We start from the raw sequence: 23,523 nt of genomic DNA, 5'->3' as shown, positions 1-23,523 counted from the left end.
AGCTTTCATTATAACCAGGCAGCGTAACAGCATGTGATAAACTTGAGGTGTGTAACCAACACAAAGTCACCCAAGTGTTGTGCTTAGAGCTCATTCCAGAGCACCACAGTACTTCACCGTATAAAACATAAGTTAACTTCATCAAGACATGAACAGGTAGGACCAAAAAAAATGTGACAGGTAAGGAGGTTGTACTGAACTTTGGTCTCCTGGAGGGCACTGAGATGCTAAAGAAGTAAGTGCAGTAAACATTTTACAGAGCTTAGATCTTCACTATCCCCTTTTGTAACGTGCATAAGTCCTCAGTCAGCTATCCCCTTTAGTTCACTCTACGCTCTTAGTCTTGCAAAATCTTTCAGTACAGAATTAAAGGCAAGATCTTGACTGTCTTTCTGTTTATGTCAAAAGCCAAACTGGTATCAGAGGGACCGAGAGTATAAAGGCCAGCATAACAGTAGTAGTGCTTCTCAAGATGAAAATGAGTAATAACATTGCAGAGAACATGCTGTAAGTGATTATGAAATTCATATTTTCTTTTCAGGGAGAAAGTATGCAGAAGACAGTTATACATGCCATTTGACAATACTTCCCCAAAACAATATCCTTCAGTAATTTAGTTGTGACCTTAGTGCAAGAAATATGGTGAACTTTTGGAAGACTTTGCCCAACCAGTTGTCCCGTAGCACCCAGACAGACATCTTCATACACAGTTCCCAGTTTCTAGATTAGTTGCAGCAAAGGTTTGCTGGTGGAAATTACTTTTCTAAAACAATAAGGATGGAGCTAGTTGATGAAAAAATGACTTTTCTTCTCCCAGTCTGGAAGCAGTATTCACCACACATTTATCATCAACTTAATAGAAAATGTCCTTTAACACATGTGGTACTTGTCAACTGAATTACCAACTGATGCTGTTCCACAATAATCTGAAAAAATTCTTCTGTTTCACTCTGCAGTGGATCAAGAGAAGGGCTGCTGGAACAGTATGTTACTGTATACTCCGGACCTGCCAGTTCTAAGGGTTAAGTTTGTTTGAAAGGCAAAAATTTACAAGAATAGGCATTATAAATCATTTTTGAAAAAACCAAACTGTCCTGCAGTTACTCTTACAATAGAGTAGAATCAGTAAAATATTTCATCTATAAAGACACTTTCATTTAAATGTTTAAATGTTACTAAGCTTTAAGGCACTCCAGCTGAAGAACTGACTGATCACAACTACTATTGGTGGCTCAGATCTCCTGTTTATCCACATAACTCATCTTCAGTCTTTGTCCCTTGTGAGTTCTGCAATTTCATCAACATCTTCTATATCCTGTGTCATTTTCTCGTACTGTCTCTTGAAGAAGCCAAGCTGTGAGAAGTATTAAAATAACACCACATTGTAGTCAGTCACTGATAATTCATTACTCAGCAAAACTAAATACTGTGATGGTAAAAATGCACGTGTGCATGAATACACTATAGAGTGTGATTTGTAGACAATTCCTGCCTCTAAAATGAAAGGAGCTGGGCCCTAAACTCCTACCTGGTGCAGCTAAATGCTAGAGCAGCAGTGCTGATTAGCCAGTTTTCTCCCTGCCAAGGTATAGACATTTCCATGATGCCTTGGTGTGCCTAGGAGCACTTCAAACACCAATGCCCTGGCACCCAGAAAAACTTTCCCCTTTTTCTATGTAACCTCTGTAATTTACTTTTTGCCCCTGCCCTTTCTTTTGTCTGTTCTTTTGTCCAATATATATCCTCTCTCACCTTGTTTGTAACCCCCACCCTTGTCCACTGGGTGCTCAGATAGGACATTATGGAAGGAGGCAGACAGTGTTGAAAGGAAAAAAGTAAGAGTCACAGCCTGTGTTTCGAATGACTGGCAGCTCATTTAACATCTTCATCTTCCTGGTTTCTATAAGGACTCATTTCATAAATTCTTCTAAAGTATGTCAAGGGTGTAATGTCAATGCAGTATTATTCATAGGACCAAACTGCAGATGTGGTTTTGTTTCACACTAGAGAAGAGAGATTCCAAAGAAAATAGCCCAAATATATTTATCCCTTTCCAGTTTTAAGATATAAGTACCTACTTACTTTCCACAAAACAGCAACCAGTACCAACAGCAAGAGGAGTCCAGCCAATATGCTGCCAATCACAACACCTACTGGTACCTCAGCTTTCTCATCCGGCTTCATTATTGTAACTGGAATCTGAAAGCAGAGAGATTGTGTCTTAGGGGCTAATGTGAACTGCAAATAAGGTAGGATTTGTAAACCAAAGATCAATAATGCCTGGACTGCACATATTCCAGGATCAATGACTGGAATACACCAAGCAGTTACAGCCCTGTCACTGCGTCCATGGGTGCCTGGTTGTACTGTGGCACACGGCAGTGCCAGCTAAGGACTAGAAGCCCTCAGCACTTTTGGCCATGCATAACAGGCACAGGACCAATCTCTCCTGCCAGCTGCCTCTCCATTAACAGCAGGCCTTTCAGAGGCTCCACACACCATCACTGTGTAAACCAGCCATGTTTACATGAAGGCAGAGAATAGCCTGGTGTACAGCCCGAAAATCAGAGTGCTGGAGAAGCACTCCTTTTCACCAAGCATGTCAGAGCCTGTTATCTGTGCTCAGAAGCTGTAAGAGGCAGTACTCATCACTGATGCCAGACACCATAAATTCTGCTGAAATTCCAGTCCTCCTGCTGGGCAGGTGCCTCAGTCTCCTTTGCCTGCTGTTCCTACCTTCTATGAAACCACTAATGACAGATCTCATAGTGATCTGTGTTCTCCTGGGTCAAATGCATGAATTTGCAGGAAGATGTATAGGTCAAACAGGAGCACCTCAAGCACACCTACATTTCGTGAACCACAAGCAATACCAGAGAGCTCCCAGAAGAGCATAGAGTGTCTGGAAGTTAAGCTTTCAGGTGATACCCTATCTAGCTGGATTAAGTATAACCAAATATATAATTACATATAACAGAGTTTCTTAGGGAGACATTGCTGTAATATTTATGAACTGTCAAATTTTTGGATTTAATCTTGGAACAACATGCAGTTAGCTGGAAGTTTTTTTTCCCTTCCTGAAACATGATAAAACAAGTCACACTGGTTTATTTTCTCAGGGTGGTTGTTCAATGCATTTGTCTGGAGTAATTTAATCTTAAGCTTTCTGGGAAACTTGCACTGGACTGACATTTCAGTGATTTAAGTAATTTCTGTTGGAAGGCTCCAGTGTTGTGCTAGGTGTGGTTATGTGTATTCATTTCACCAAGGCAGGATGGCTTTGTGTATTTTCTAACTGAATGGCCATAGTGATGATTCTAGCAGGTTAACATTCTGGCCTCCAGCTGGCAGTCCTTTCCAACTTGGAAAAAATGTGAAAGCTTTTACGTAAAAATACCTAAGCAGCTTCCCCACATAGCATCACAAGGCAATATTCATTTATTTGGCTGAACAACAACCCAGTTCAGCCAATGTAAAAAGTCAATTTCATATATGCAGTTTGCCTAGTAGTGCTTTGTGTATTAGATTAACAGTGAAGTGGCACAACTGGAAAGGAAAATTGATGCCTAGAAACAAATTATCTTTCCTGAAGTTAAACTATGGTCAGTAAGACACCATGAGACGGGGATTCAACTCATCTGGTGTTTATCTACAATATGGTTCCCTGACTCCCAAAGGAGGATAAGCTTTTCTAAGGGTCTAATTCACCCTAGTTATTTTCAGGATCAAATTTAGGATGAGATGAGCTGCATTTCAGAAATACCTGTTCTTTCCAGGGACTGGGGTATATAGAATGTGGATGACTAATGCAGATATTAAATTAGATGAATCCTACTACATCCATCTAAATTAACAGGGTAAGTAGGGAAATAAGGTCTGTTGGCTTCTGTACTGTCCTGTTCCAAAGGAAGTGTGAAGGGCAGACTGGGTATCCCTGTTGGCCTGACAAGAAGTACACTGCTGGGTACTGACTCCAGGTGTCAAACTGTCTGCTCTAGGGAGAATGTACCTCCACAATCAGGCACATTTACCAAGACTTCTCACAGGGCAATAGGTTGTTGAGTGAAGGTCACCAAAAGCCACTTTGTTTCCGAGGAACCCTGTGGAAAACTTTCAGGGTCTGTTCAGCTATTGCCTCAAAGGTGTAGAAGTCCCAGCTGCACATGTGTCAATGGCTGGGGGAGGAATTGACTTTCGTCAACTATCATTTGAATAATTAAATTCTAGTTCTCCTGAAGTTGCCAACAGAACTGGTAATGTAGATTTGGCAGTACCATGCTTCAAATGTGGAAAAATACTTATTAATACACGGTTTATGAGTTACCTAAAAAGCCTGTGCAATTACCCAGAATATTTACATTGTATAGTAATAAGCTTCATCTCATAATAGAAATAATACCATGCCAAACTGAAGCACTCAGAACATTTCAAATGCTGACATGTAATTTTTCTGTGAAAATATACTCCCTTTTTTCTTCAAGCACTGGAGGTTTTACTGATTACAAAATGGCTTATTTAGAGGTTCTTCACAAGAAATAGAGTGATCCATGAGAAACCAATGATTAAAAATGGTATTGGATGATGATTGTATCACACAATGAGAGAGATCAATCTGTAACTGCTTTTGTATGCATTTAGTTGAATTCTCTATTGCCTGTGAATGGGCTATGCTGCACATTCTTACAGATATTTGACTCATTTACTAATTTGCATTTTGCTTTTTAATGGTCTTGGTTATTTTATGGATAAAACAGGCTATTAAGTCCTGCAGAAATAAATCTGAAATTAGTACTGCAAATGGAAGGGTGTTCCTCTCAAGACAGACTAAGAGAATAAGGTGTCCTCTTTTATTACAACAGTATCACAGTACAACTATACTCTTCCAGAATTTTTTATGTTTGTGTATAGCAGACAGAAAGCTTGGAAGAAGAATTCAGTACTAATAAAGCAGTGGTATGGAGACTTCTCTTGAGATTAGCTGTGTCCACACTGTCCATATGACAGCTATTCCAAATGCTAAAAATATTCCACATTCCTTTACAAAGGAGATTATTTTCTGGAGACCTTTGCCAAACATTTGTGTGGAAACCTCAAACCATACTCTTATAGAAGTAAGACTATAAGTCAGATTTGTGAACATGTTTTCCAAAGCTCATTTATCTATAGAAATTAATTCCATTGCAACAAGAAAGCCAAATCTTGATCTTTTCATGAACAGAAAGCTATCTGAATTTCAGAAGTTTCTAGCTGACATTTTCTCAGAGTTCTACAATTTATTTGAGACCTACAGGTTTTAACTATGTCTGGTTTATATAGCAGTGGGCTGAAATGAAATAATTTTAATAACTTAAGGGACTTATATATATAGTCAAATGACACATAATTTCAGCATAATCAAGTTGCTATGTACTCCTAAAGGACACTGAAAATGAAATACTATCAGTTTAATACAGTCAAAGAGAGAGAAGTTGAAAAAACATACTTAACTATCACTTACAGTTAGGGTATTCTCTCCAATGATGAATAACTCAGGGTTATTTGTATCAATTTTTGCTTCTGCAGAGAGTTGTAATGTCTGGAAAATTAACTGAAAGAGAAGATTAAAACAACTATAAAGCTCTGTTAATGGCAACTCAATTAAAATGTAGATATTCTAAAAGTCCTTGAAGTCTGAAGTCCTTGAAATGAGGACTTCACAGCCAGAAAAGAAAATCATAGTATTAAGAAAATTAAAATTATTTTAATATTTTTCTCCAGCCAACATGTCAATCAAAGTAATAATATAGCAGTAATCCACTTAGCAATGACATTGAGGAACTGTTTCTTCTTTAATGTACAGTTCAAGCAAAACAGAAGGAAATATTTATGTAACCCTTTTTAGAGTTATTTCAAAGCTGTCACTGCTGCTAGCAGGGAGGAGATGGGGGGAAATAGCAGTGAGAAAAGGAGACACAGCAACAAAAGACAGATGGGAATATATCTCTGGCCTTTGAAAGAAATGGAAACTGGATGTTCTTTTACTTCCCCCCACCCTCACTTCTATCCAATGCTTCTGTTTTTCCCCATTTATTTTTTCCTTTCACTGTGTGTTCCTCTCCACGTCTCAAATTTTGCCATAGCTCTCTCAGCTTAAACAGAGATGATGTCAAAAATCCTAAGCCAATTCCTATTTGAAAAGGGACCTTCTGCCAGATCCCACTTCCCTCTGTGGATATACTGGGAGGAGAGGTGCATGGCTGTGTAGACGCTGACGGTTCACTGCTGCTCTTCCACAGCACCACAAGGAATGGCCTCAGGTCCATGGGAGCACAGGACCACTCTCTCCAGCTGACCCAAAGGCAAAGCCTGCTCTACCATTTGCCTCCTCAACCATTTCTCTGTGGCAGGGCCAGGAACTGTGGGCAGCTGTGGGTCTGCAGTGGCCAACACACCAAACTGACTGGCTCTGCAACGTGAGTTATTGCATCCCTGCACTGTGGCCATCTGCCCAAGTGGTGTGTCCTGCATACCTAAAAGTTTAGAAAAACACCTGAGCACTATTCAAAGCACCTCAATTCCTAAACACATCTTTTCTTTGCTTAGCAGGTACTGGCAAACCTGTTATGCCCTTCTTGGACAATGGCTGATTGCCACTAAATAAAAAGGCTGATGATGTGCATGATTGAGTGAGTGCTTGCAAGATTATTTGTGCTCAGTTTTGACAACCAAATAGAAAATTATAAAATGGGAGATGCAAGGAGAACTGTAACATATGAACTTTCCTTCCCATCAGCCAGTGATGGTAAACAAACCATTCCCATTCACTTTTTTGTGAGGGTAGTAACCTTTTGTTCAAGTCCCCACCTATCTTTCCACTAACAAATGGTCTTGACCCAGCTGATGAGAAAAATAAAAACGCAAAAGACAGACAGATGCTTTTCGTCGCACACTTCCATAAGACATTTAACAATATCAACCTGACCTTTTCCTTTTTTAGAGTTGAATGCTGGAGCTGACAGCAGCCCTGCTGTTAAATGTCAATACCTGCCACAAGAATCACCAGACACACTAAGGAGACTGCGTCACGTTCCTGACGCGTTAGGCAAACCCAGGACGCCAAGATCGTTTGGTTGGTTGCCTAGCTAAGAAGCAAACACGTTCTAACTTCAAAAGTCTGGTAACTCATGATGAGTTATATCCTGGAGGACACATGGTGAATGAAAATAGGCTGAGATAGTGATGGGTTTTTTAAACATCCTGTAGGTCTCTAAGCAAGGACTCTTTCTTTGACACTTACTCTAGTAAACACAAAAAATCAATTAATGATGTTTTCCACACTTTCTCTATCAAATAGAACTGGTAGCACTAACAGGGTTTTGGTATTTTGATGTGATCTAAAATGATCACAATGTAGGCTGTGATGTTCAAAAGCTAAAAAGCATGATTATTTTACAGGTTATGATGATACTGTGTTCTGCTGTCCTATGATGAGTTTTGTGGAAACTGTAGTTCCCCAAGAATGAATCTAACAGATGTAGGAATCATTTTTTTCAGCTGTGAAGGTTGCATTATCATGGCATTTTTTTAGATTCTGTGCTGGACTGAAATTTTATCAGCTCCGTTAAGCAGCCTCACTACTTTCAAGGTTCAAGTTTTCAATCTGGAAAAGTAGAACCAATATAAAGTAAAGGAAGGTCTTTCTAGACTGAGGTCTCTGTACTCAGTAAGTACTCTGAGAGTACTCTGAGGGTACTGTGTACTCTCTTAGTAAGGTCTCTGTATTGGACTTTGAAAAGTATCAGGAATTTGAAAATACTTGAGTATTGTATCCTCTATAAAGATGCAGCTGATACTCACGGCAGCAAAGGTTCCATTCCAGATTTGGGTGGACACGTTCACAAAGTATTCTCCCTTCAGTGCAAGGTCTTCCAGTTTGCATGTGATGGTACTGCACTTCATGTTCTTACAGTTCTTCCAGGGGAAACAGCAAGAAGAGGCAACAGGATGCATTAAAAATACACTTTAAAAACTATTCTTGCAACATCCAGATTTTTTGCCCTTGCCTTTGCCATTCTGTCCATACAAATGAATTGCTTGCAGGCTGTGCTAAAGCAGATGCAGTATCTGTGAGAACATCCATAGGCTGAGCTCCTGCTCTGTAATGAGGAATGCCACCCCATCACAGCTTTCCTCACAAGTACAGCAATGGGCTCAGAAGGTCAGCTCTGCTTCCTTCAGCTCAGAAGGTCCTGCTTTACTGCAGGAATAAAACCTGGGCTTTACTCACCAGATCTTTGGAAGCTCTGAAGTTCTCTTTCATAAAAGATGGAGAATAAGGTCTTTTCCCTATCTGCAGTGGATTTATCTGAGCATCACAAGTAACACCTTTGACCTAGGAAAGATGGCAGGAATGAGACTGGATGACATGCTACTCGGGAGTTTATACTCATCATAGCAATATCCATTTCTGGGCTTAGATGGTGGTTGTTAAAGGCTGAAGTGCGAACACTCAATTCTTTAAGAAACTAAGAGTACGTGGTTTTGGTCAGAAGTAAATAATTCTTATGATGCCTTTTTTTTTTTTTTTTTTTTTTTTTTTTTTGTCCCTAGATTGACCTGAAGGGCTTTTCCTCATCTAAAAATTTCATTTTTACAGTAACTTTCTCAGGAACTTGGAGAAGGACCTAATTGAAGAGGTCCAGATATGCCACATCTGCCAAGAAATAGCCTAGTGTACTGCTGGCATTGTGGTTCCCTCTTTATGAGGGACAAGGAGAAAGAGCACGGATTCTACTAAACCAAGCTATAATATTGGGGAGATAATTGACATTTATAGCACTGATAAACCCCCAAAACACAATTCAGTTCTATACCTCATCTGTGGTGACTGCAGTTAGGTACATCAGTGGGTTGCCTTTGCTGGTCAGTTCGGGAAGATTGATTGTTACAGATGCCATCTTTACTGGAATACTTCCTGTTGTTACCTGCAAAGCAAAAAACTCAAGAGTTATTTCAGGTAGTTATGCATAAATTATTTGATACAGCAAGAAAATTAGAAATAATGGACGAGTATGGAAGAACTGGACTCCTTTTACATCAATTTTTTTTTACTAAGACACTGGGGTAGTAATTTTGTGAATAGTAAAGCAGAAAGTATATTGTCTAGCTCCAGGTTCCTGTCTGTTTTCTTAGCACAATTCATATTAACTGCATGAAATATGTTTTGAAAAGCAAATATTCTGCCATGGCCAATAGGCCTGTTTAGTCCTTTGGAGTAGCAGTTACAGGAATGGAAATGGAACATCATTTAACTTTCTTCCACGCTGCATATTTGGATCTAAGTTTCTTTCTGCGTTATGTAACAAGCACTGTGATTTGGCTAGTTCTTGCATCAGGTTTGAGCCCTTAACCCTTGCCAAACTTCAAGTTTCGAAGTCCAAGCCTGCAAACACTTGTTTTTCTTTATCAAGTTGTCAGGAGACTGTGAAAACACAGTCTAAGCTGGCCTAAAGTTAAGCATTAACCATCTCTAAATATGTACACAGTGCAGGACCACTCCCTCTCCCATTCTACTTGTGCAAATGTCATCCTTAACCTTATGAAGACTCCAAGAACTTACGCTATTTGCAAGGGTTTTTTTCTTACTTGACCTATTCAAAAGCTTCAAAATCAGACAATGAAAGCAGGAGTGTTTTTTTAAACAAGGTTTTGGGAGCAGGCTACAGAGGGAGCTAAGACAACTTCTTGAACCAAAACAACAGACTTACTAACCTTAACTGAGAAGTTGAACGTGGGGCCAATATCTTCAAAATTATTCACAGTGGAAGGAATGTTATGACCAGAGTATACTTCATAAAAGTTGATATTGGCAAGCCTGGTTGACAACCATAAAACAATATATTTCAATTTGGCAGCTGCTTTGAAAACATATGTTACTGGATATGTCTTTGTGAAACAGGTCAGAAGTACAGAGAGAGAAGTCAGATTGTTGTTTGAATTTTACAAAGTTGGTTAAGAAAATGGTGTGCTGAAGCCCAGAGCTGGAACAAACATGTGAAATTAAGACAAGAGACTTGTACACGATACAGGCTCTCTCAGGCTCCTAGACCCTGCATTGTTTCAGGGCCATACTGCAAATTCCTCCTCTGCGCACAAACTGCAACACTCACCCTTGCAGTCACCTTTTTACTCAGGAAGGGCCTTCCCAGCTGTCTCCCTTGGTACATCTGTAACTGGCTGGGCGTGGAAGCACACCCTGCTTGTGCAGATGGCACATATCACTTGGCCCTCATAGTCCTCTTTGGGTCACATTGTTTAGTAATTATGGGGTTTAAAATTCAGAATTTCCAAAGTAACAGAAGGGTGGTTTCAGCCCACTGCAGCACGGAATGGCAGGGCCGTGATGGAAGGGCATGGTGCAAGGAACTGTGGGTGCTTGAGGAGCTCAGTTAGTCAGAACCACACTCAAAGGCAAGGAAAACATCCCTGTGCAGTGCATCACACTCACTACTTGCTACCTGTGAGCAGCTCCTCTGCTAAGCCAGGCCAGAACTGTGTCTGCTCTTCATCATTAGCTTTCATTAGAAGGCTAACTTGAGCAGTCAAAAAGCAAGCTGGTGAGTGAGTTAACAATAAATGGAGGCTATTACAACTCCTACATCAGCTCTTCCTGTTCCACAAGGAATCTATCATCTTTAACATCCCTGTTTAATCTGGGTAACATCTGTGACTACAATCCAAATTTCATGTGTGTGCAGTCTCAAAGATGTGCTTCCTCATCAGTGGCAATCCTCCATACTGCACTGTGGATCCTTTTTGAACCTCCATACTTTCTCCCACGGGCCCTTTCCTTGAAGGACTTGCTCACAAGGACTCCAAGGAAAACACACGACATATTGTCTGCTTTCTTACTGCTGAAGACTCCAGTCCTTCCAAGATGCAGAGTATCAGCTTCAGATGTCTCTGGAAAGACATATGGCTACATCCTCTCCCAGAAACTCAGGAAATTATCCCTAGAAAGATTTCACTTCAGCAAAACAATACTTTTTTCTCAACTCTTGTATTTTAAGGGATTACTTCTTGGCTGCATTACCTGCCTCAGAAAAGAACAAATTCCAGGTAAATACTTCCTAAGTTATGCCATGGCTTAATATGCATTTTATTTAATTCTTTTAAATTTATTATCTCCAAGAATAACTAACCATTTTCTGGCAGTAGGTATTACTTCATTTCTTGAAGTGCATATGAAATTTAATTTTTTCATATTCAGGAGATGCAGCTGAATTCAAGCCCTTGTTTTCCCTTGAATAACTTTTATAGACTCCATTCCTTGCTTCTTCTGAAGCATTTCATTTCAGTTCATATTTCTCAGCTAATTAAACCCGCTGATTCAAGTTTGCACCATCTGAGTTTCCTTAGAAGCTAGCCCTCTGCACAGATGCTCCTGCAGTCTCTGCTGCTGCTGGTGAGGTCTCATGCAACTTTCTCAAGGAGCTGAAAGAACTTGCACCACTGACTTAAATGTTTAAATGTTTTTCTGCACTTATAATAATCTCAAAAATTCTGCATGACTCCAGGACTGGGGCACCTATTCATGATGCAGGGCCTCAAATATTTTGAAACTGCTTCTGCAAAGAAGGTTATAACACTAATCTTCTGTATGGTGGTCCCTATTCCAGCTCATCCTACACAGCAGCCAGCAGTTCATGTAGCTATGGTGATCTCTGAATATTAATTTCTTTGACCATATTTGCTGTGCATTTTAAGAAGTTTCCTCTTCTTAAAATTTCTGTTATTCTCTGAATATCTACTGTTTTTTTTTAATATCCATTTATATCTACCAATTTTTCAACACTTTGAAATGCAAAAGCATTTTTTTCACCAAGAATTGGTGACCAAGTGCATTAAGTGTAATTACATGTTGATCCTAGAAATTCAGCATTTGGGAGAGATAAATAAATCTAATCTTCGAGGAAAATTCAAATATCCTACCTTGATCCGAGAGTGACACCCATGTATTTTTGTTTCAGTTGCAATCTAAGTTAAACTGTAACTGAAAAAATTCTTTTTTGGAACAGTAACAGAGTAATTACTGTTTGAGTACATCCCAAATCACCAAGTGTTTCCAGGGCTCAAGGTAAGGACTTTCAAGAGCACTATATGAAGGTAAAAGTTCTTAACAGGCTTTTTGTTGGTCTCTCTCCTCCTGCCTGCTCCTGCCTGCTCAGCTGCTTCTTCTTCCCTTCCCAGGGTAAAGGATCTCTTGCAACAGCCCTGACTTGCCCTCTACATGGAGAAGAAAGGGCTGGCACTAGGCAGGGGGGCTAGGTTTGAGCCAGAATCCGCATGGGTGCATGGGAAAGCAGGGTGTCTGCTTCCTGTGCCAGTGCAGCTGCAGCGAGGGAGAATCTGCCAGGTGTACCTCAGGTTTTAGTTCAAATAATTATCTCAAACTGCTAAAACGTTTATATTCTTGCTCCAGGTTCAGCAGATATGTCCATAATTTTATTTCTTTTTTTATTTCCCTCCTTTACTGAGGGGGGCATATTTTTCCTTTTGATACTCTTTTGTGTAGTTTTGATCACTGTAACTCCAGATTTGATCCCATGTCATTACATTTGAGCCAAGAAGCCAAATGTTATTAAACAGTATTTATGTTGCCAAAACCACATGTACTGTTTGGCCTTTATATCACTTCTGTTCACAGAAGCATCTGTAACAAGTGTTTGGAGGTAAACACAGGTCCACAACTTTCCTAATTTTTTACATATAAGTTTGGTTGGAAGGACAGGCAAATCTGCTACTACTGGTGAAGAGGGAACTTATGACTTCCAAAACAAAAGCAAAGCTTCACTATTATTTCAGTGGCCTTTCAAGACTGTGACTTCAAGTAGCTTGGCAAAATGACTGTGTCTGTTTGCAAAAATCAGCATACCTTGTGAAGTGAATTTCTGCATCATATCGCAAAGGAATTGATAAGGCGACCTGGTTGTCCGAGTCTTGATGTTCCTTACTTTCACTGTTCATCAAAACACATTTGAGTCAGGTGTAATGATATTGTTCTATACAAATACGCTTTTAATACCTAACTCACTTCACATCATTATATACTTTACCTCCATGCATGAAAACTTAGAACTGCTGCATTCTGAAGATTTTTAAGGTTGAAATCAAAGCTAATATCAAAGGATACCTATGGAAGAGACAAGGAACACATGGTAAACAAGTTGGTACAACACCCCAAAAGACATTATTCATGTGTGTAACAATGCCCTCTGTATCTGAATTCTCTACAGATTTCTGTGTAATATTTCAGTAATTTCTTAATATTCAGAATTAATTTGTTCTTACATTCCCCTACAAGTTGGCATTCTTACATAAACATGAGTTATTTACGTTTTTAAATTGTATACAGCTAGCTGTAAGCTGCAACAAAAGGTGTTCACAATTCCTTCATTTTAAACTCTAGCATTGACACAAGCTTTGTCTTCATTCTTTTCTTCCATTTGTTCCAGCAGGTCCACTTTGAGCAATTCCATCAATATTCAGAACAAGCTTAACTTTCTATTTATGGTTTTTTAAAAATTATTTTACATGTCCCACTGCAGGACATCATGTTTCTGTTATTTCAAGCAAGTTTCTTATTGCTCTAGCTGATTATGTGAGAGGCTAGAACCCTGTTTCTGCTCTGTCCTTGAAGAATAAGAGATTTCATGAAACTGTGGATATCCTGAGGTTTATGGTACATATGAAAAAAAAAGCTATACAAATCATCTGAGGGCTGTATGGGCCTCTCTCCTCCCAAAACAATACTGCTTTCTTGGAGAGATGAGATTCATGGAGAAGGTGAAGGAGTTACCCCAGGTTCACAATGCTGGAGGGATTTGATGGGAATTGTGTCAGTTCTTAGGAGCCTGCACATGACGCTCTATGCATCTCTGCCCCCAGCTTTCATTCTCCAAAAGTTACATAACTGCAGCAGCATTTGGAAGCTGTCGGTTCTGGCAAATGACCTTAGAGAGCCCTTTGTCCTTTAATCTGACAGGGAGTCACATATTTTATGCCCTAGTTTGCTTATTTTAATGCCTCTGTTGTAAAATCTAAGAAACCTTTATCAGCAGTAAATGCAGAGTTAGGGAAAAAAACAGCAGAAAAAGTTTTGGGTATTATCCAAGGTTATTTAAACATGCTAGCAGTACCTGTTGTCCTGTTCTGAAAACAGGATAGCTTATTTGGCAAATGACTGTACTTTGTGCTGTTCCTGTTTGACACGAGACTTCAGTCCCATCACTCTGCAGAGAAAACAGACAGAAACACCATCTTATGTCAGGTTTTGGTAAGGCAGAGAGGTGGGTACCTTCAACAGCATATGCATGATAATAAAGAGGAGTGAAAATAGATGTTATGGCAGTAAATGCTAGAGATGCAGCAGATAGGTGGGGCATAGGCAGGGCCAGGAGGAAGTCACAAGGAAGGTGGGACAAGGACCATTCCCACTTGATTTCTTGTGGGCTGCAGTCATCTTACTGGAACTTTGTGTTGAGCTTGGAGGAAGGAATACAGGCCAGAGAGTACAGGTCAGCTCTACCACTAACTTCTGTAAGTCCTTTTCTTACAGAATTTTTACAGAACTTTTGCAGACATATTTACACAGCCTTAGAGCTAGAAGAAATAAAACTTTCTGTAGGAAAATCTGCCATATATATTAGTTTGTTTACTACTTTCCAGAATATTGGCTTGTCATCATCTTTGATTCAAAGACAAATTCACAGACCAGAGCCAGTTATTAACCCTTGGAGAAGAATTTATTAAAAAGTATTGTCTTTTGTAAAAAACATTCCTACTAGACATTTACCATTCATGAATTATGCTACAAAAAAAACCCCAAAACCCTCAAAACAAAACCTCCAAAAAGACTCATACATACTCAGTTTATGTTTTTCTTCCTGCCTTGAAGCAGGCACATTTTTGGTCCAAACTTCACTTGCAGGCTGAAGTGCTTCTAAGCAAAAGGGCTTTTAAAGCAAAAGAAAATTCTAGCTCCAGTGTGGTCTTTTGGCAGGAGTGAAATGAACAATCTTGCTGCACAACAGGATGGGGAGGTAGAGGGGCACCCCCAGCGCTGTGTGCAGTACTTTTGCCAATTCATTGTTCAAAATAATGCTGCTCTTGGGCAGGAATGAATGCTATCCCTCCTCTCCCTTCAGTACAGGGATTGCTCTGGATTTCACCCCCAGGATTATCACGCACCTCTCCAGTAGGAGTCTGACCATATAAGCCAAGCACTGAAATCTACATTTCATCCTTCGTGAATTGGGAGCAACAATTTGAATTATAGGTATACTGCATTCCCCAAAATAGTGCACATATTTCCTCTCTTTTGCTTTCTCTAAGATGAAATTTGTTGGAAGAAGAGTTTTTGGTATAGCCATCATGTCAATCTGATTAACTGTCTAGCTGGAACACATGGCCTTGGCAGAAACACTATTTCTAGATCCAAAGTCTGTGCTTTAAGGATTCATCATCAATGCTGCATGTCTGATTTATCAAATATAAATTCCCTGTGGCACAGCAACTGCTTCAGGCATGCTGCTGGGAGTTAAGAAGATGTGGGTGCCAAGGCCTAAAGTGAGGAAAAGATGTCTGAGGTGAGATCAAACTCGAAAAGTTGCCAGCTTTTATGCTGAGTTGGAAATATCTCTCCTTGACCTAAATAAACTGATCTGCTGGGGGAATAATTCTGGTATCCAAGAAAACAAATTGTGAGAGAGTTTTGTACACACATTCTTTTTTGGATTAGGCACTGCTAGAAAGGAAAAAAAGAAAATTAGTCTGAGAACCTCAAAAATCAGGGGCAATAACAGAAACAGAGAAGTTGGGTACCACGCACCGGTAAAGAAGATGAAGCAAAAAACAAGTTGTCTGAAAATGTAGCCTGGATTCTGGTGTTATATGCATTTTCCTTTTTATTTCTCAATTTCACATTGAATGTTAGTCTTCTGTTTTTGCTGCTGACAATAAACTGTTGTTTGCTGTTGGAAAATAAAGTCCATTGTTGTAAATAGAGGTACTAGAACAGCTGTGGATCAGGAAAATGTGTTGCCTGAAGCCAACAACAAATAAGAAGCACAGCAAGATATTTCCTACATTGTACACACTTAAATGATCTGCTTTCTAAACCCTTTGGCATAAGAAATTCTGTGAAGGTGTTTCCTAAAACCAGATAGAATTATTGTATTCCAAAAGTGCAGGACTTTGATTATGTGTTGTCAGAGTGACTGCTGAATTTTGAAGGGGTCTACCCTGGTGGGAAGGTGGATGGAGTGGGCAGCACACATGGGCAGCTTTATCTCTGTGATGCATATATAATATGCATATACATCTGACATGGACTTAGAATATGTGCAGCCCAGATAGCTGACCCCAACTCCCCATTGGCACAGCGACTGCAGGATCCTCGCTGCTCCCTGTAGGAAGGATGAAGACAGCTGCTGCAGCTGCTGCTGCTCTCCCATTGTGCTCCCTTTCCCAACAGACACAATTTGTCCAAATGCTCACTGTGTCCTCATCTCTAAGGTATCAAAACCTGGGTTTGTCTAAGCTGACAAGAGTCCTACTTCTGTGTTCGTGTCCCTATCCTACCTCCTTTTCCTTGATTAAATTTAGATTAACATGCCATTGCTTTTTTATCCATGCTGTTTCTAAGTAGATGTTGAACTGGAAAGGCTTTCTCCTCTAGAATTTAATCCAAAGCCTACAGATGAACCAACTGTTGAAAACATTGGACATTAACAGTTCCACTGATTCAGCTCTTACCCGTCATCTGCCTTCTGCTGAACATTCAGAACAAGATCACAGATACAAAGTTCATCTTCACCACAGTCTTTAATAAAAGGAATCTAGGAAAAACAAAAACATTTCCTGAATGATAGGGCTTTTAACATGATCTGAAGATACTAGAGTGCAAGCACCTTCAAGCTGAAGCACATTCTTGGTTTGCAGATAAGAAAATCCCTCTGAATCTTGACAAGTGAACGAGTGAACTGAATAATGTGTTGCTACATGTCAACTGATCCAAGAACAGTACAGACAGGTTACGCTTCAATGACAACAAAGATGATATAGTCATATTAGTTCCATCTCTCTTCTACGTACCTTTTTACTCTAGAATAAACTGAAAGAATTCGTCTCTGCCATCAACTAGAAGTTCATCAAGGGTGACATGGCTGAACTGACATGCTTGTTATGTGCTACGGTGGCTGATGTGTGTGTGTGTGAGCAAGCTCATGTAATACAGGCAAAGGTATGAAAGGCACCAGGGGACACCCCTCCATGTCACTTACACAGAGCACCAGTTTTCACTTGCATGTGCCTCTTTGGTGTTTGTGGGGGTCACACATTATGGATGTGTACGGCCATGCATTCCTGAATAGTTAATCTGCATACTTACGCTATAGGCCACAGATGCTGGAGAAGATATGTCCAGGACAGGGCTGGAGCCAGGATTTGCAAGGCCAATGTCAATGCGCAAACCAAGTGAATTCACGGCATCTGAAGGCTCCTGTAAAACACACATGGTTCAGGTGATGGCTGCCAGCACAGAAAACAGGGTGAAATTGGTAATTTCTACTGTTGAATTGAGAATGCGCAGTAAAATAATACTTTGCTCTAAACAAGGAGAAGTAACAGTTCAAAGCTTCATTTCTTAAAGAAAATAATTTTGTGAGATTGACCAGTGTGGGCTCCTCTAGATTAACAGTTTTCAGATCTCCAGGACAAAACTGATTTTTCTAGGATTCCTGTAGACTGTGCACAGTAATTACTACGGCTAAGGAACATGCAGATTGTCTGTAGGAGCTGGTCCTCAAAGCCATCACCAGATAGCTTTCATTCTCATCCAGCTACAGAAGTCAAATTCCTATTCCACTCTGCCTTACCATCACAAAGAGCATCTGGGCCTGAGTGACACTAAAACACAGTAAATGCCATGTTTCCTCTTTTCTCAGTCCTGGATGAATCATCTTCTAGCCCTGTGGCTCACTGCTCCACGTGGCACTAAATGTGATCAATAGGTCACTGCAAACCAGAGCAGGGACAGAAGTCCTCTACCTGACCTAGCACCATGCAACAGAGCTTAAGGCAAGTCTCAGGGCTCTGTTCAGTCTTTGGTTCTGGAGAAAAAGGGAGAGCTGCTTATTTTTATTTAATTTCTTGGTGTGTACCAGGGTTTAGGATGCATGCAAATTCTGCCTGAATGTCAGTTTGAAGAAAACATTTGTATGTATGTTTTAGTTCTTACAAAACAGTCTACTCAGAGGGAAATTAAAACCATGGGCTCTATATTACACCAAAGCTGAATAACACAATTAAGAACCCTCTTTTCTACCCTAAAAATCTGTACTGAATGTGACAGTTATTAGTTTCTATGAAATCATAATCTCATTAAATATTTTTCAGCTGGGCAGATTTGGGGAACATAAATAATTCAGTACACCATGCATGAAATTCACATTACAGACAAAAAATTAATCCATGCTTTCCTCTGATCTTTTGTTGTGCAAGAGTACTTGCAATCGCACTTACTTGTACACTGAAGACATCATGAACACAATTCTCTTCATGATGCACCACAAGATCCCTCTGCATGTACCTTTCATTATTTTCTTTGAAAAATCCTCTAGAAGTCACTCTGGAGGACTGGAGATCTGCATCCAATGTTGCATTGTACTTTATAGCTGCAAGAAGAATAACAGTAAATTTTTGACTGAGCATGGTTGCCCGTGATCTCATTACTATGCTCAATATTATAGGGACCAGGCTTTCTCAACCACACTAAGTATTTCATGTTTTTCATAGCTAAACACAGAGCAGTTTCAAAATGAAAATACTTTCCCTTGTGTTTTCCAAAGCAGTCAAACAGGTTTAGGTCCTGATCTGCAAGGGGCACATCAAATGGCAATCAATCCAGCCTCCACTGCAGATGTCAGAGCTGGCAGCTCAGGCAAGAAGCCAGTCAGCAGGGCCAGGGTTACTCTAGGTAAAGGGGCCTTGCAACAATATCACTGAACTCAGAGGTGATTTTAAACAATCTGCATCTTCTCTTCAATCACATAATAATTTCTGCCACCTCCTCTTTGTTTTATGACTATTCTGTTGTGAAAGATCATTGTTATTTTATAGCTTAAAATCATGAGCTCCTAAAGGCACTTTATGTAGCACTGAAGCAGTCCAACTGGTGTTGTCTGTGAGACTGAACTTGGAAATCCACTGCTGGTCACAGAAATATTCATTGTGCTCTGAAAAGAAGAGCTCCCTCCCACTAAAAAGTGCTCTGACCCTCTGAAAAATATTTAATTTTCTTTTTTGGAAGAGGAAAAGTATGAAGTCTGCAGTTGAAAACAGAAGGTTGGATGAGCCTAGCTCCTCATGAATTGCACTTTTGGGGATTGTTGAACAACAAAGACAAAGCTGTCCTCTATACTGTTAATTCCCCACATTTCAAAGAGTATGGAGGCAGTGGTGAATTAGGTCTTAAAAACACTTTCTCAAGCGCTTAAGTTTTACATTGATTTTGTGATTCTTGACATTCAATCCAACACATATTTAGACTTTCCATTACTCATTTAAATAATGGATTTTTGGAGAAATTAATATAAGACAAATCATTGAAATACTCTTACCCACTTGATTATTTTTCTTAGCAGGTCTAAATGAAGCCTGAAAACATATTTTGACAGTTACATCTGTATTCTTGTTCAGCAGGCTGATTTTCTCAGGTTTAAATGAAGCAGTTATGGACACATTCGCAATGCCTCTAGACCTGAAAAATATATTTTAAAAGTTACATGGGGTTTTGAAGAACAATAGGTAACATAGAAGCTGTTATCTAATACTATCTGTAAATGTTAGTACTGATTTTTTTGGGTTCCCAAAGCAAACTTCTTTTAATGGCACTGGTAAAATTATTTTTCCTTAGGTATACATTAATTTGTTGATATAATTGCTTACAGCAATAAAAATATGTATTTTCATGTCACATTAATGGCTGCTTGATGACTTCAGCCTATGCTCTAATCAATCCCTCAAGGTATCAGAGAATGAAGCTCTCAACCTATTTTCTAAAAAAGTAACCTTATGTTCCCTTTAGAGCACTTCTGGGAAGGTGAGGATAGGTAATTCTTCATTTTATTTAATAATCTAATTTTTCTGAAAAACAACTTTAATGTAATTAATCAAGATTTCGAAGAAGAGTTTCAAAGGAACCCTACATGTAAAAACAAACACTTTAATCAAAATGAAATGCATTAATCAGCCCAAATGTCAGAGTGAAAGAAGAATAAGCATCTTCATTAATCAAATCTAAATAAGTGCTGGTACTTCAAGGAGCATAATTTTCTTTAATGAAATTCCCAGCAGAAGCAGCAGTCAAAGGTCCAAACTGACCATTCATTTTTAATTATCTTGTTTCATTATGAAAGAAGTAGCAATTCACTGATATTTTTCTTACAATGGGGAGCCTCAGGCATGAAGACAGACAACAGATAGGAAAGGAAACAGCATTCAAATTTAGCACCTCAAGGAAGAAGTAGAAATCACAGCCTACTTAGGCAGGCAGATGATCTGGGTTCTGTGAAACCTTTTTAAATTTTGTGAAAGTACTGACTTCTGTGGCAAAGGCAACGTGCCATTACAAATGTGTTTCTTGTCAGAACCAGTTGTCAACTCTCTATTACTGCTCTCTGTCCTTACCCTGCAGGACAGCACTGCTCCCATACCAGCCTAGCAGCCAGTAAAGGTCATGCAGGTTGTGTGAGATGTGGTTTTATCTGTCTCAGGCTCAGCTATCAAACTTATACTCTGATTACTGACTGACACAGCCTGCTGTTACAAACACCCTCCATCAAGCCCCATTCCCTGCTGCTGGTTCTTCCCTCTGGACATGTGTCTGCACAGCAGCAGCATGAAGATGTCTCCTGGCCCTCTCATTCCTGGTCAGGTCCCTCCCAGCAGGCTCTGCCACCTGGCTTCCTCCCACATGCCCTCGTTCTGTCCTGTGTGCTGCCTTGGCTTTCAGTGGTTTAATGATATTTGCCTAAAAGAGATTTAGCCTTTCTTTAGCTAGTTTTGATAGCAGCGATGAGGCAGTAAGTGTGTTAGCACTGAATACGTGGAACAAAAGAGCTTTTCAATTTGCTTATTTTTCCTATTTAATTAACTGCATGTTCAACTGCTGCATCTGAAGTGCTAACTGCTTCCTTTCTAAGAAAGAGTATACTAACCATAGCACAACCACATTTCCATCAGCACCAACTGATACGTCAGTAATGCCATCGTCATCTAAGTCTCTATGGCCATCTACTGATCTTCCAAAGAATTGGAGCTTTTGTCCAAAAGCAGAATCCGATCCTAAGATTTTCTGGGAAAGAGAGTTTGGTTACTGAGTTTGCCAAAGCATGCTTAAGTCCGTATATAGTAACCTGATTTAATAGATTTTCACTGGTACTCCCTGTATATGCAATGTATTGTTTAAACAAAATGCATTTGTGGGTGTTTTCTCAGATGCTTTTGTAGCACTTCTTTCTCCTCTATTGGAGCAGACAAAGGACTAGATTTTTCTGTCTTGGGAGCAGATCAACTAACTGACTGCTGTATGCCAGATAGAGCTGGAAACTTTTTCCATCTCACATTGAGCAACTCAAAGAATATGAAGCTTAATAGGAGTTCTAACAAATACTTGCTGCAAACAGAAAATCTGCATAGAAAGTGACAATAAGACTACCACTATAGTATATATGAAGACCAGTGAAAGACCTTTAATACTATGCATTTGTAATTTGCAGAGATGAGATTTAGCTAATCTTCATAGCTGTACATAAACACTAAAAACCTGAAAATAATGGGTGTCAGTTTTAGGATAGTAGTTGACTTCACATTCAGGCATCAAAAATGGCTCAGAATGAGCATCTTGCACATCCTTTTCCTCTATATTGTTCATTTATAATCACCACAACATCAGCCTGAATATGTTGACAGCTGCAAGGAGGAGAGGCACAAAATGTGAAATAAACCATGAGAATAACAGTATGCCTTTAAGAGGTTGAAATAGTAGCCAACTAAAGCACAGAAAACCTTCTGTTTTCCTCTAGCAGATTTAAAGGCACAGAGTACATCATTACACAACACAGTTATTTACCTGAGAATATTTGGTATGTATAGTCTTTTGAAATCCATTATAAATGTAAATTGCTCCTGAGTTTTCATTTTCCAGTGGTGCACCTATTACAACATCATTAGAACCATCCAAATCAATGTCTGCAAGTGCTGCAATTGCTGATCCAAAGCGTGCATTTTCTGACCCCTGTGGACCTTCCAAGAGTTCTTGTTGATCCAAGATTCTCTTTAAAAATTGAAAAATAAGAAAAAGCAGAAACACAGCTATCATTGCACCAGATTAGACCTAGGAGCAGCATCTATGTGCATTGTTTTTTGTTTCTGTTTTCCAGTACATTCCTCTCAGATAGCTCAACATTGAATTCCTTCCCCATTGTATTGCCCATTCAGTTTGCATTATGTCTCAAAGTCTTGGCAAGAATTACACAGCAAAATCAAAGCATGCTATGCAAAGTACTAACAGCAAATATAACCATATGTACGAAGCTTAAATGCCCTCTCTGTCCTCATCTGACTGTTCTGAAGTTTCACAATACATTGAAAAATACAGTTTCCAGTTTTGGATTACTGGTTTTTATGCAGAGGGAATGGAAATTATGTAACTGGACATAATTCTTTGAAACAGAAATGGAATTTCCTTACTAAACTAATGCAAAAAACATGTGTCCAAATGGTAAACTCCTGACCTCTCCAATGCCAATGAAGAAAGAAAGATTGCAGATCTTCATACTTCATAGTTAAATAATCCCATTTACACTAGATTAAATGCAACTCTGGCAAATAACATTCTCACCTTTAACTTCAGTTGCCATACTGTGCTTAAAATTTTAGAAACAAGAGCCAAGTTATTTATTAAAAATGACTAGAAAAGTATTACTTGCGCAATGGGGACAACTTGCATAAATCCAGATTTTTTTTAAAAAAAACATTAAAAGTACCTTTCATTGTTCTTATTTAAAATTTAAACTCAACATTTGACAACAACTAAAAATTGTAAGATAGTCTTCCAACTTATTTGGTTTTCAAAAGCAAAGGAAAAAAAAAACCTTTAATTTTTCTTTCTTTTCATATCTCATGTCTGATACCATAGGCAAAAAGACCAATGTCAGCTGCCAACTTTCAGGTCCTCCATCTACGTTGAAATTGTTATAGGTTAGTTTCCTGTTGCACCAGGACACTCTGACTGAGGTTCTGCTGAGGAGCATGGTCCTTCCTCTCTATTTATTTGATTGCAATTTACCTAGTAAAGAGACCATTTTCTGTTCTCTCTGATGGATGTCAGACATTAATTTACTTTGCAGACATCCACTGAACGTTCAAAAATGCCAGAGGGCTCAGTATGGTTAATACATGTATTCTGAAAACACCTACTAC

The 23,523-nt window shown here is 39.3% G+C and overlaps 1 protein-coding gene across 1 annotated transcript in view; it reads right to left on the bottom strand.

The window, feature by feature from the left end:
• Positions 1-1,264: 1,264 nt before the first annotated feature.
• ITGA2 (integrin subunit alpha 2) overlaps positions 1,265-23,523 on the bottom strand; it is a gene marked incomplete at both ends in the record, with an annotated part of 46,509 nt that continues 24,250 nt past the window's right edge. The window contains 17 exons of the mRNA XM_084224698.1: positions 1,265-1,354; positions 2,083-2,199; positions 5,498-5,587; positions 7,837-7,950; positions 8,267-8,371; positions 8,853-8,963; positions 9,751-9,853; positions 12,914-12,997; positions 13,095-13,171; positions 14,178-14,270; positions 15,869-16,010; positions 16,795-16,877; positions 17,429-17,539; positions 18,562-18,713; positions 19,659-19,798; positions 21,258-21,394; positions 22,172-22,375. Coding sequence (XP_084080824.1) covers positions 1,265-1,354; positions 2,083-2,199; positions 5,498-5,587; positions 7,837-7,950; positions 8,267-8,371; positions 8,853-8,963; positions 9,751-9,853; positions 12,914-12,997; positions 13,095-13,171; positions 14,178-14,270; positions 15,869-16,010; positions 16,795-16,877; positions 17,429-17,539; positions 18,562-18,713; positions 19,659-19,798; positions 21,258-21,394; positions 22,172-22,375 — 1,953 coding nt within the window. The remainder of the gene's footprint in view (positions 1,355-2,082; positions 2,200-5,497; positions 5,588-7,836; positions 7,951-8,266; positions 8,372-8,852; positions 8,964-9,750; positions 9,854-12,913; positions 12,998-13,094; positions 13,172-14,177; positions 14,271-15,868; positions 16,011-16,794; positions 16,878-17,428; positions 17,540-18,561; positions 18,714-19,658; positions 19,799-21,257; positions 21,395-22,171; positions 22,376-23,523) is intronic.

Source organism: Fringilla coelebs, assembly GCF_963513975.1.
Source record: "Fringilla coelebs genome assembly, chromosome: Z".
NCBI lineage: Eukaryota > Metazoa > Chordata > Aves > Passeriformes > Fringillidae > Fringilla > Fringilla coelebs.
This window is presented reverse-complemented; position numbering and strand designations above follow the sequence as displayed.